This window comes from Mercenaria mercenaria, chromosome 17, assembly GCF_021730395.1.
Source record: "Mercenaria mercenaria strain notata chromosome 17, MADL_Memer_1, whole genome shotgun sequence".
In the NCBI taxonomy this organism is placed as follows: domain Eukaryota; kingdom Metazoa; phylum Mollusca; class Bivalvia; order Venerida; family Veneridae; genus Mercenaria; species Mercenaria mercenaria.
The window spans coordinates 19,059,525-19,074,009 of NC_069377.1; the positions used below are offsets into that span (position 1 = coordinate 19,059,525).

At 34.3% G+C, this 14,485-nt stretch overlaps 1 protein-coding gene across 6 annotated transcripts in view; it reads right to left on the minus strand.

Annotated features, from left to right (window-relative positions):
• LOC123536408 (putative ferric-chelate reductase 1) overlaps window positions 1-14,485 on the minus strand; it is a 287,726-nt gene that overhangs the window by 150,989 nt on the left and 122,252 nt on the right. For all 6 annotated transcript variants that reach the window (XR_006683316.2, XM_045319579.2, XM_045319578.2 and 3 more), the window contains exon 11: window positions 9,257-9,343. Coding sequence is in view for 5 of the 6 variants with exons in the window: in XM_045319579.2 (XP_045175514.2) it covers window positions 9,257-9,343 (87 nt within the window). In the remaining variant the exon portion in view is untranslated. The remainder of the gene's footprint in view (window positions 1-9,256; window positions 9,344-14,485) is intronic.

Genomic DNA, 14,485 nt, shown 5'->3' on the forward strand with positions numbered 1-14,485 from the left:
CCGCTGAAACGGACTTTTTTCGCGCCAAAGTTATACAAAATAGTCTTGTATTTTCTTAATTGCGGGTCTTAATTTGTTGAAGTTTGTATTTTCATAAATAGATCTGATATATTAGAAGTAATACTAAATGTTTGTCACTTTTGATAATATTTGTTTCTAATCTATAACCAAAATATTTCAATGTATTAAAACAGCGCCCTCCGAAATGGACATTTTCGTGCCAACCTTCTACGAAATGGACTTTTATTTTCTTAAGTGTGGCGTTAATGTCTATGATGTTTGTGTTTTCATGAAAAGATATTATTGGTAGACGTTAATACTAAATATTGGTCACCTTTGATAAATTATTTTTTAATTTTTAAACATAATATTGCAATTTATTGAGACCGCGTCCTCCGAAAATGACATTTTCGCGCCAAACTTCTACGAAATGGATTTTTATTTTTCTAAGTGTGGGTTTAATTTTGATGAAATATGTATTTTCATAAATAGATATGATAGATTAAAGGTAAAACTAAATGTTGGACACTTTTGGTAGTTTTTTTCTAATATATAACCAAACTGTTACAATTTATTAAAACCGCGCCCTCCGAAATGGACATATTCGCGCTAAAGTTCTACGAAATGGACAATTATTTTCTTAATTGTGGCGTCAATTTCGATGATATTTGTAATTTCCTAAATATATATGATACATTAGATGTATAACTAAATCTTGGTAGCTTTAGATAAAATATTTCACTAAATAATAACCAGAACGTTACAATTTAGTAAGACCGCATCCTCTGAATTTGTCACTAGAATTTATTTATAAAGTTTTTACGGCTGGCATTTTTATGATTGTTCATCTTCTGTTAATAATTTTTTTTTCAATTATTTTCTTTATACATGAGACAAAAACGGTGTCGAATTTCATTTCTCGTGTTTAAGGTCACAAGAACAAGAACTGAAGGTGAAATATACGTTTGATATTAATGAATATGATTCATTGATGGAATTTATTTATAAAGTTTTTACGGCTGGCATTTTTATGATTGTTCATCTTATGTTAATAATTTTTGCAAATTCCATTTCGTGATATTTTCGCAGCTATCGGTAGTTGAAAAGACATTGTACATCAATTTTACTACATACATGTAAATTAAATTCAATTTCGATTTATTGCATAAAGCGTGTTAACACAATGTCTATAGCAAATACAAAAAAAAATATAATATGGAGCACAGGGAGTACATAATTAAACTAATAAGTCAATAAACGACAATTAATGTATAAATCCAATTATGCTAATTTTCTTATTTGAATGTAATATATTACCACAATCAAACAACAATTCAAAACATTAAAACGAAAATTCTTACCTCACAGTAAATACAATCCGTTTTACAATTTTCCAGACACACTGAACAAGCGTATTTCTTAGACATTTTGACAAAAAAATGTAAGAGTAGACCAAGTATTCAATAACGGGTGTATTTATACGATTTTATTTAATTGGCATTTCTCAATTTTATATAATTGTTATTAAACTTACCTTTGACTGTTTTTGATGTCGGAGCGAACAAATATACTTGCCGCTCTAATATATGATAATTAGTAAGGTGACAATGGTAAAGATACACACGTGGTCAATCAAGAGGGGCTAGTATTATACACGTGCATACACTGATTAGTTAGGTGTGATAATCCAATCATCGGGCAATTAACGCGAAAATAATATTAAAAGCTGCGGCAACTTAATTACAATTAAATAAACACTTTATGACATGGAAAAACAATTTAAATAATTTTTAAAAGTATCTATTTGTATCTTTTAAGGGACATATCTATTTCGTAAAAAAAAAACAACTCATTATTTAAACGTTCTAACATGTCTAATATTTCTTATGTAACTATATTCCGTATAAAATACGACAGGTTATCAAAAGAGTGTAACATGTAAGTTAAACTCTAATCTATCACATCTGTCAAAGAAAATGACGATATCTTCAACATTAAAGTAATAGAAATGAAATAAAAAGTCCATTTCGTACAAGTTTGGCACACAATTTCCATTTCCTATGACGCGCTCTTAATTTACATTGTAATAATTCTGTTATAAATAACAAAAATATATCATCTAACATGACCAATCCAATGTGAAGGTTTATCTATTATTTAATAAAATAAATTGAAGAAACTTTATAAATCTTTGAAATTACTGTAATGCCGCAATTAAAAAATAAAAGTCCATTTTGTATAAGATTTTGTATAAAAATGTCCATTTCGTAAGCCGCGGTCTTGATAAATCGTACAATTTCTTTTATTCACCCGGCCAGTTTACCATCAAAAATAATCATCATGTAGGTGAAACTATCCTCTATCAGATTCATTTAAGAAAATACAGATATATTTGAAAATTAAGCCGTATTTTAAAAAATAAAAGTCCATTATGTATAAGATTCTGTATGAAAATGTCCATTTCGTAAGCCGCGATCTTGATAAATCGTACAATTTCTTTTATTTCCCCGGCCAATTTATCATAAAAAATAATCATCATGTAGGTGAAACTATCCTCTATCAGATTCATTTAAGAAAATACAGATATATTTGAAATTTAAGCCGTATTTTAAACAAGAGTGTCTAAGAAGCCAAGTCGACTTTCGAAAATTTGTCAAGAAGCAGGTAATTATTACCAATGTTAAATATCAGAAGAGTTTTTAGTTCGAAACGGGACATATTTGACCAAAATGCATATCATGTTAGGGACTTGATGCTATCAATGTTTAATAAACTCGAATGAAAACATGTTAAGTTTCAATTCCATATCTGCAATTAGTTTTGGAGATATTAACTTGCATGTAAACTTAACCGAATTATCTAAGTCCAAAACGGAAGGGCATAATTTGCTCAAATACATATTAAGAGTTATGGAACTTGACCCAGTGAGGTTGTTACTGACCTAGAAAAAGAAATAAATAAGTTTTCAAGCTATATGCTTTTGTAATAGCTGTATTATCTTGCACAAAACTTCACCAGGATTTCTAAGTCCAAAGGGGCATAATTGCCCAAAATACATGTCAGAGTTATGGACTTGATTCTATCAACTAGTTTTATAACCCCGAAGAAAATTGTGAAGTTTCAATTTATAATCGCATTAGTTTTGAATAGTAACTTGCATGTAAAACTTTAACAGGATTTTCTAAGTCGAAAACGGGCTAATTGCTCAAAATACATGCCAAGATTTGGACTGACCCAGTGAGTAGGTAATTTGATCAAAAGAAATAAGTTTCAAATCAAAGCCTTTATAGTATTAGCGTTGTACTTGCACGCAACTTACCAAATTTTCTAAGTCGAAAAGGGCATAATTTGCCAAAATACATGTAGGAGTTATGGGACTTGACCAGTGAGTTGATAATTGATCTAGAAAAAGAAAAAATAATTGTCAATCAAATGCCTTGATAGTAATAGCTGTATGTACTTGCACGCAAACTTTAACAAAATTTATCTAAGTCAAAAGGGTGCAAAATTTGCCAAAATGAGGTCAGAGTTATGGGACTTGGTGCTATCAACTAGTTTTATAACCCGAAGACACATGTGAAGTTTCAATTCAATATCTGCATTAGTTTTGGAGATAGTAACTTGCATGTAAAACTTTAACCAGAATTTTCTAAGTCCAAAAGGGGGCATAATTTGCTCAAAATACATGTTAGAGTTATGGAACTTGACCCAGTGAGGTTGGTAATTGACCTAGAAAAAGAATAAATAAGTTTCAAAGCTATATGCCTTTAAATGATAGCTGTATGTACTTGCATGCAAAAACTTAACCAAGGTGTGACGCCGACGCCGACGCCGACGCCGACGCCGACGCCGACGCCAGGGTGAGTAGAATAGCTAGACTATTCTTCGAATAGTCGAGCTAAAAATAAAAGTCCATTTTGTATAAGATTCTGTATGAAAATGTACATTTCGTAGGCCGCGGTCTTGATAAATCGTACAATTTCTTTTATTCCCCCGGCCAATTTACCATCAAAAATAATCATCATGTAGGTGAAACTATCCTCTATCAGATTCTTTTAAGAAAATACATATATATTTGAAATTTAAGCCGTATTTTAAATAATAAAAGTCCATTTCGTAGACGTAAAGTCCATTTTGCGAATGGAGTCCATTTCGCACTCTATCCCTACCGCATCATAATAACCGACTGTAACTTAATCAGTGTCACCAAAAGATCGTCGCGTGATCAAAGCGGGCTTAATCAACATGTGGCTCGAGGGCATGAAACTGATTATGAATAAATAATGTGACACCGGGACTATTTATTGTGTAAAATTTAACAACTTATAGACAAAAACAAGTTTTTGGGGGATTATTTTTATTTGTTCCTGTATTTTTATTTTTCCGGGACATTTTAAGACTGTCCGGGACACCGGGACGAGTATGTAATTTCCGGGACAATCCCGGACAATCCGGGACGTATCACATGTATGATTTTAGCTAATATGATCTTTCTTTAAAAATGAAAATTGGTCATATTATGAACATTAGAACAAGCTATTCTTTGCACACTTTTTAATTAAAAGAATGTTAAACAAAGCAAAAGATATTTATGAGTTGGGAATCGAACCCGGATTGCCTAGGCAATATAAAGCCCCTAAACATCTTCACCAGCACACCACGGAGGAATTTGTACGACTCGTTTAAATAAAGCTTTATAATTAACGCAGTTTACCTTCGGTACCCCGTGACAAACGTTTTCAGTCTAATAAAGATTATGAATGAAAAATTTAGTGAATATCGGGACTGGATTCTTTGTCTGTATACACTGAATGTAGAAATTATGAAAACACGAAGGAATATATATTGTACATTGTAGAAAGTTCGAAACATGGAAGGAAGGATGAATTAATCAATGTCGTTGATTTACGGCAAATTACAAGTTCGAAAACATGCAAAACGTTTGTCCTTTGAAATGGCCGGAGAATATAATTTTCACTACACATATTGATTGCATCCCGTATTTTTTAAATATATAAATTATTTAAATCCCGTATTTCCGGCATATACGGGACATATACGGAGTTGTATACCAAGCATATACGGGACATATACGTCCCGTATTTTCGAAATATACAAATTATTTAAATCCCGTATTCCCGGCATATACAGAAAATATACGGAATTATATACGAAGAATATACGGGAAATTTAATCCCTGTATTTTCGAAATATACAAACTATACATATCTCGTATATCCAGAATATACGGGAAATATACGGAGTTGTATACAAAGAATATACGGGAAATATAAGTCCCGTATTTTCAAAATATACAAATTATTTAAATCCAGTATTTCTGGCATATACGGGAATAATACGGAGTTGTATACCAAGCATATACGGGACATATACGTCCCGTATTTTCGAAATATACAAATTATTTAAATCCCGTATTTCCGGCATATACGGGAAATATACGGAGTTGTATACGAAGAATATACGGGAAATTTAATCCCTGTATTTTCGAAATATACAAACTATACATATCCCGTATATCCAGAATATACGGAAATATACGGGGTTGTATATGAAACATATACGGGAAATATACGTCCCGTATTTTCGTAATATACGGATTTATATATTCCCGTACACCAGACATATACGGGAATATACGGTGTTGTATACGATCAGAATAACCCTTTTTAGAATTTCCCGTATTTCAATAATATACGGGGTATCGTATACTAAGAATTCCGTATTTCATAGTATATGGAAATCCGTATTTTATTAGTATACGGACTTTTAAATATACAAGCCCCGTACACGCCCGTATTTTAGTTTTCCCGTATTTCTTCCCGTATACGGGTAATATACGGGATCCCGTACACTCCCATATTAACTCTTTTTTCGCAGTGTTAGATGGTGGCACATGCCAAATATCAAGGCTCTATGCCTTGCGGGTTTGGACAAGAAGATTTTTAAAGTTTTTCCTTTCGGTTGCCATTGCAAACAGAGTTCTGCATGGAATTCAATTCTTTGAACAATTTTGAAAGGGGACCATCCAAGGATCATTCCTGTGAAGTTTGGTGTAATTCTGCCCAGTGGTTTTCAAGAAGAAGATTTTTTTAGAAAATGTTGACGGACAAACGACACACGACGAACGACGCACGACGGACATTGAGCGGTCACAAAAACTCACCAAGAGCTTTTGCTCAGGTGAGCTAAAAAAAGTCCACAAAAAAATCCTTACCAGGTACAGGTATGTCAAAATACACCTAAAAAGTGGAGGTACCATCCATGTTGTACCACAGAAAAGTGGTCTCGGTTTTTCCCTACGGACAATAATAAAAAAGTTTCAAAATAAGCTATTTATAGTAACTTAAAAGGGAAGTAATTCAAATTTTTTTATTGTAAGTGAACAACAAGAGGGCCAAGATGGCCCTAAGGTTGCTCACCTGTGTAACACACCATAATAGTGTAAACATGCTTTACCTAGTGATTTCATGGAGACAAATATTCTGACCAATTTTCATTAAGATTGAACCAAAAAACGTGGCCTCTTGAGTGTATACAAGCACTTTCTTTGATTTGACCTAGTTACCTAGTTTTTTACCCCACATAACCCAGATTCGAACTTGTCTAAAATTTCATAACAAGAGGGCCAAGATGGCCCTATGTCGCTCACCTGTGTAACACACCATAACAGTGGAAACATGTTTCACCATGTGTTTTCATGGAGACAAATATTCTGACCAATTTTCATTAAGATTGGACCAAAAAACCTTGCCTCTTGAGTGTAAACAAGCATTTTGAGCCTGCCCGCTTAGCTCAGTAGGTACAGCATTGGACTATGGATCGCGGGGTCGTGAGTTTGATCCTCGGGCAGGGCGTATGTTCTCCGTGACTATTTGCTTAACGGCATTGTGTCTGAAATCATTAGTCCTCCACCTCTGATTCATGTGGGGAAGTTGGCAGTTACTTGCAGAGAACAGGTTTGTACTGGTACAGAATCCAGGAACACTGGTTAGGTTAACTGCCCTCCATTACATGACTGAAATACTGTTGAAAAACGGCGTTAAACCTGAAACAAACAAACAAACAAAACAAGCGTTTTCTTTGATTTGACCTAGTTACCTATTTTTTCCCCCACATCACCCATGAACTTGTTCAAAATTTCATGAGAACAAACATTCTGATGAAGTTTCGGGAAGATTTAAGAAAAAAGTGGCCTCTAGAGTGTTTACAAGCTTTTCCTATGATTTGACCTTGTGACCTAGTTTTTGACCCCACATGACCCAGATTTGAAAATTGTCCAAAAATTAATTAGTACAAACATTCTGACCAAATTTTATGAAGATAAGAATAAAAAATTTGCTCCCTAGGATGTAAACAATCTTATTCTTTGATTTGACCTGGTGACCTAGTTTTTGACCCCACATGACCCAGAAAAAAAATCCAACTATGTGACAGGTGAGCTAAAAAAGTTTGTTTTTTTTTTGGATGGGGGAGGATGGGGATGACCGGATGAGGGTACAAAACTTCACATGTTGATAATAAATATTGATGGAAAATAAACAAGAGCACCGCCTGGCAGATCATCTTATTTTTTGTCTCTGTATAATAGAAATATTGTCATAACCATGATTTTCTAAGTCCAAAGGGGCCATTATTCTTGCAAAAAAGCAATGTAGAGTTATGGTACTAGCTGTGCAGAGTCAGCTTTTCATGGCAAATAACTGCTCCAAGTTTTAAAGCAATAGCTTTAACTGTTAAGGAGAAAAGTTTACCCAAACACAAAACTTAACCAAGAAATCTGATATTTTCTAAGTCCAAAAGGGCCATAAATATATTCTTGCAAAAAGCAGGATGGAGTTATGTTTCTTGCTGTACAGAGTCAGCTTTTGAAGGCAAACAAGTGTCGCAAGTTTTAAAGCAATAGCTTTGATAGTTTAGGAGAAAAACTGACCTAAACATAAAACTTAACCAAGAAATCTGATTTTCTAAATCCAAAAGGGGCCATAATTCTTGCAAAAAGCAGGATGGAGTTATGTTTGTTGCTATATAGAGTCAGCTATTGATGGTGAACAAGTGTTGCAACTTTTAAAGCAATACCTAAACATAAAACTTAACCTGGCAACGCCAACACCGGCGCCGACCAAGTGATGACAATAACTCATCATCTTTTTTAAAAAACTCAGATGAGCTAAAAATGAAGGAAAAAATGTTGGAGATGCGGGTGGGGAGCGGGGGATGAGGGATGCTGCATGATCGGGGTAGTGGGAGTGACTGGGTGGAGGAGCCAGGTCGGGGAAGGGTACAACTTTGCAAGTTGATAAATATTCATGGAATGTTTGAAAAATTTCAAAATAAGGAATGAAAAAAAAAAAAATTTTTTTTTTTGGGGGGGGGGGGGGGTTGGAGGGGAGGAGACTAAGGTGGTTGGTTGGGTGTAGGTGACCAAGTGTGCGTACACAACTTCATTACAATAAATGTTCATGGAAAAAAATGAAAGAAGTTCAATGAAATTCTACCAATAGGTTAATTTGTTTTGTACAAATATGTGGATTTTTAAACAATTAAAGTGCAATAACTCAGAAGTTACTGAAGAGATCCTGAGGAAATTGTGTGTGCACAACCATATTATGGTGATCTCAATTCAGTTTCATAGTTCTAGGTCAAATATATCACAAGTTATGAGAGCAGAAATTGCCATATTTATAGTACCCTATACAGTTTACTCTTGAAACTTCTATGTCCATAACTCTGGTGTTCCTTGCACAATCTGACTAAAACTTCATGGGCCGATTAAACTCATAGTGGTGAACATGCATAATGAAGTTTTATTTAAATATTCACAACCATCTCCTAGATATGGCTCCAGATGGATGGATGGAAAGACAATAACGCCAAAACTATATCTCTCTGTCTTCGGCAGGAAATAAAAAGAGGTTATCTCTAGAATAAAATCATTGCCGTTCTGATGTATATTACTCTGGTTTCACACTGGTTATATAATTCCTTCTAATTAGAACTCTTAACAATGATTTTTTTAAACAATATTAATGAAACTAAGAAATGAAAATTTCACTGAATATGTGTTTGCTTATGACTGCAATATCTAAGTATCCAAATAAAACCTTTCATTTCTTAACATTCATTTATTCATAGAGTACAAGATGTTTCATTATGAGCAAGAATTATTCATGTATAGATTTTTCCTTTCTTCCCATTTAACCTTTTTCTTACAAAAATAAAAAATGTATATACAAACCTTTGCATAACCTCCAACATGCACAAAAATAACAATGAAAGATGCTACTGTCAGTAAGAAAGCTGTCACCATGAAGGATCTGTGAAGCTGAAAACATAAACACAAAGATGTCACTGAAACTTCAACATGTACAACATGATATAATTGAAACTTCAACATATACAACAAGATATCACTGAAGCTTCTCAACATCTACAACATGATATCACTGAAATTTCAACATGTGCAACAAGATATCATTGAAACTTCAACATGTACAACAAGATATCACTGAAACTTCAACATGAATATCAAGATATCACTGAAACTTCAACATGTACAACAAGGTATCACTGAAACTTCAACATGTATATCAAGATATCACTGAAACTTCATCATGTATATTAAGATATCACTGAAACTTCAACATGTACAACAAGATATCACTGAAACTTCAACATGTATATCAAGATATCACTGAAACTTCAACATGTATATTAAGATATCACTGAAACTTCAACATGTACAACAAGATATCACTGAAACTTCAACATGTATATCAAGATATCACTGAAACTTCAACATGTATATCAAGATATCACACTGAAACTTCAACATGTACAACAAGGTATCACTGAAACTTCAATACAGCAAGACATTACTGAAACTTAAAAATGTATATCAAGATATCACTGAACCTTCAACATGTACAACAAAATATCACTGAAATTTTAATATATACAACAAGACATTACTGAAACTTAACAAGATGGTCATGATGACCCTGAAGCGCTCACCTGAGTAATATGAGCCACATGTTTAAAATGGCAAACTGATGCTAAAATATTAGAAAGTAGGTCAGTAGGTCATATTCATGGTCGCTGAAAGTCAGTTTTAAGATCGGTGTGCAAAACTGTACATGTCATCCAAATTTCAAGGCTGTATCTTAAAAAACAAGAAAGTAGGTAGGTAGGTCATGGTCACAGTCAAGTGACCCCTAATCAGCTAATTATAATTAAACAGTCTAGGAAATATGATCTGATAATTTTTGAAGTATTTATTCCTATATAACTCATGTAACAAGTGACTCCCAGGGCGGGGCCTCTTTTCACCCCAGGGGAATAATTTGAATAGTCTTGTTAGACATCCACTAGGCAATGCTACATACCAAATATCAAAGGCTTAGGCCTTGAACTTTGAGACAAGAAGAGTTTTTTCCCCTATATAAGTCTATGTTAAATTTGGGACCCCCAGGGCAGGGTCTCTTTTCACCCCAGAGTTACAATTTGAACAATTTTGGTAGAGGACCTCAAGACAATGCTACATACCAAATATCGAAGGCCTAGGTCTTGTGGTTTTAGACAAGAAGATTTTCAAAGTTTTTTCCTATGTAAAACTTGACACCCCCGGGATGGGGCCTCTTTTCTCCCCAGGGGCATAATTTGAACAATCATCATAGAGGACCATTAGATGTTGTCACATGCCAAATATCAAGGCTCTATACCTTGCGGTTTTGGACAAGAAGATTTTTAAAATTTTTCCTTTTGTTCTGCATGGGATTCAATTCTTTGAAACATTTTGAAAGGGGACCACCCAAGGATCATTCCTGTGAAGTTTGATGTAATTCTGTTCAGTGATTTTCAAGAAGAAGATTTTTTTAGAAAATGTTGACAGACGGACGACGGACGACTGACAACACACAACGCACGACGGACATTGAGCGGTCACAAAAGCTCACCATGAGCCTTTGGCTCAAGTGAGCTAACAAGAGGACCATGATGGTCCTGAATCGCACACCTGTCCCCACATGACCCAGTTTTGAACTGAGTATGACGTCATTTTTTCTATTATTTGACATAGTGACCTAGTTTTTGAGCTCATGTGACCCAGTTTTGAACTTGACCTAGATATCATCAAGGTGAACATTTTCACCAATTTTCATGAAGATCTCATGAAAAATATGGCCTCTAGAGAGGTCACAAGGCTTTTCTATTTTTAGACCTACTGACCTAGTTTTTGACCGCACGTGACCCTGTTTTGAACCTGACCTAGATATCATCAAGGTGAACATTCTGAACAATTTTCATGAAGATCCATTGAAAAATATGGCCTCTAGAGAGGTCAAAAGGTTTTCCTATTTTTAGACCTACTGACCTAGTTTTTGACCGCAGTTGACCCAGTTTCGAACTTGACCTAGATATCATCAAGATTCAGACCAACTTTCATACAGATCCCAGGAAAAAAATGGCCTCTTAATATAGAGGTCACAAGGTTTTTCTATTATTTGACCTAATGACCTAGTTTTTGATAGCACGTGACCCAGTTTTGAACTTGAACTAGATATATTATCAAGGTGAACACTCTGATCAATTTTCATGAAGATCCGTTGAAATGTATGGCCTCTAGAGAGGTCAAAGCTTTTCTATTTTTAGACCTAATGACCTAGTTTTTGACCGCACATGACCCAGTTTCGAACTTGATCTAGATACCATCAAGGTGAACATTCTCACCAATTTTCATGAAGATCCATTGAAAAATATGGCCTCTAGAGAGGTCACAAGGTTTCTCTATTTTTAGACCTACTGACCTAGTTTTGGACCACATGTGACCCAGTTTCTAACTTGACCTTGATATCATCAAGATGAACATTCTGACAATCTTTCATAAAGATCCCATGAAAAATGTGACCTCTAGAGTGGTCACAAGCAAAAGTTTATGCACGCACGGACGACGCGCAATCACAAAAGCTCACCTTGTCACCATGTGACAGGTGAGCTAAAAATGTATATCAAGATATCACTGAAACTTTAACATGTACAACAAGAGCTGTTTGTATATGGCAACACATGACCCTTAAAAATTGACATTAAAACAGTTAAATTAATGAATACCAAACAAGATGTATGTCCATAGGACACTGGTGCCCCCCCAACCTCTCAGTTCCTGTCACTGTACATAGTTTCATGACTCTAGGTGAAACATTTTTAAGGTAAATGCAATGCTAACTTTTAAACACTTCATGTGTAGTTTTCACTAAGACAAGGACCATAACTCTGGTCTTGCTGAGTGAAAACCCAAACAGATAATCAGTTGCACAACTTCACATGCAATGTATAACAATCCTGTATTGTTTTTTGACTCTAGGTCAAATACTTTTTGAGAAACATGTGACACAAACTTTTAAGCATTTAATGTGGTTTTTTCACTTAGTCACTTAGTCAAGGAGCATAACTCTCCTCTGGCTGAGTGAAATCCCAGAAAGAACACCAGGTGCACAACTGCAAATGCTAGTTAACTATCCTATAATGTGTCTGTAAATCTTCCGAAGGGAAGTATAGTACAAATCTGTGTTGAAATTTTACTCTTTATTTCGAATTTTCGGACACTTGTCCTTTTTCAAGAATATGGAAATATTTTTCTGACTAAGTAATATCCATGTAACATTTATATCACAGGAAATGAATAATGTTGACGTCCTGTCACTAAGACAACGTCACGTCATATCCTGTGTAAGACGTGACGTCGTTGCGGGAAACGACGTCACGTCTTACACAGGATATGACGTGACGTTGTCTTAGTGACAGGACGTCAACATTATTCATTTCCTGTGATATAAATGTTACATGGATATTACTTAGTCAGAAAAATATTTCCATATTCTTGAAAAAGGACAAGTGTCCGAAAATTCGAAATAAAGAGTAAAATTTCAACACAGATTTATCCTATAATGCTTTACAACTCTAAGTCAAATACTTTTTGAGATGCAGGCAACACAAACTACTATGCCTTTTTTGAGATGCAGGCAACACAACTAATTCAGAAACTACACCCTATTTTAAGCGTCCGCTTCGAGTGCGGGAGGTCGTGGGTTTGATCCTCGGCCGCATCATACCAAAGACGTAAAAAATGGTACTAGTAGCTTCATTCGCTTGGCGCTCAGCATTAACAGGATAGTGCTAGGACTGGTCAGCACGGTGTCAGTATAATGTGACTGGGTGGGGTATCATGCCACGTGTCTACGCCATGATATTTCAGTGAGGCAGCACTATAAAGTTGGGCATTGTGCTCACTGCTACAAGTAGACACCCTCATTTATATGACTGAAAAAATGTTGAAAAGACGTTAAACCCGAACACACACACACACCCCCTATTTTACAACAAAAGAAATAGTCTTCTTATTGAATACTTTCATATTAAAGGGAAGTACTGTAAGTATAGAAATATTCGCGGGTTTCAAATTTTCGTGATATTCGCAGTGATCAGCAGTCCACAAATTCATGATTACTGTGAGTATTTCTACACAAATTTCTACTTGTAAGTCATACTTTCGCGCAAATGTGAAACATCTCAATCTAATCTGTAAAAGTATGCATGATTCGTCATTATGCATTTGTACCTTCATGTATATAATGAATATAAACAACTTGTTAGTTATTGTAATTTTATTAAATTATTGAAAAGAAAACAATTGTTGTTTCGTGTTATGTTTTATCATAACACTTGCAAACATGCAGAAATAATAATGCACCATCAAACAAATCTTGGTAAACATGCTTAAATGATCACTTTCTTTAAAAAAAAAATTCAGCTGTGAAAACATTCGCTATTCAGATATAATTTCTATTGTTGATTTAATCGGTTGTCAATTCAATTCTTTTATAAACTGCCTAGGTATTTTTGTTTGCGTAGTTTTTGAAGATGTTCGACAGAATGTTGACTATAATCAATATAAATAGAAAAAGATAACGAAAACGTTATCAGATAAGTCGATTATGTCTTTTGTAACCGGCTCATTTATTGCGTCACTTAAGGTACTTCCGCCATCTTAAATTTAGAGTGACCTTCATTTGAGGTGTGAAAATATAGTGAACAAAAGCTTTCAAATGCAGCTGTTCCAGAGTACAAAATCAGCTCAGTTTGCAAGACCTGAACTAAAAGTAGCTGTATAAAAAGTAAAACTAAAATTTGGAAATAAACAAAGAAGATATTTTACCTGTATTTTTCCAAATTTTTGGTTAGATTTATAAATCCTTTCAAAATACTTTATTAAAAATTCATGAATGGCAAAAGTTAGTTCAAAGTTTCAATTAGTGCATAGGAGAATTGTCTTACTGAAATGAACTAAACTTATTATCACAAAATCTGTTTTCAAACCTGACCACCTCATGTTTTAAAACGAAAATAAATCTGTACATATTACTATTTTCAGCATACATAAAAGTAGTGCAATGTGCGGACAATGATTTTT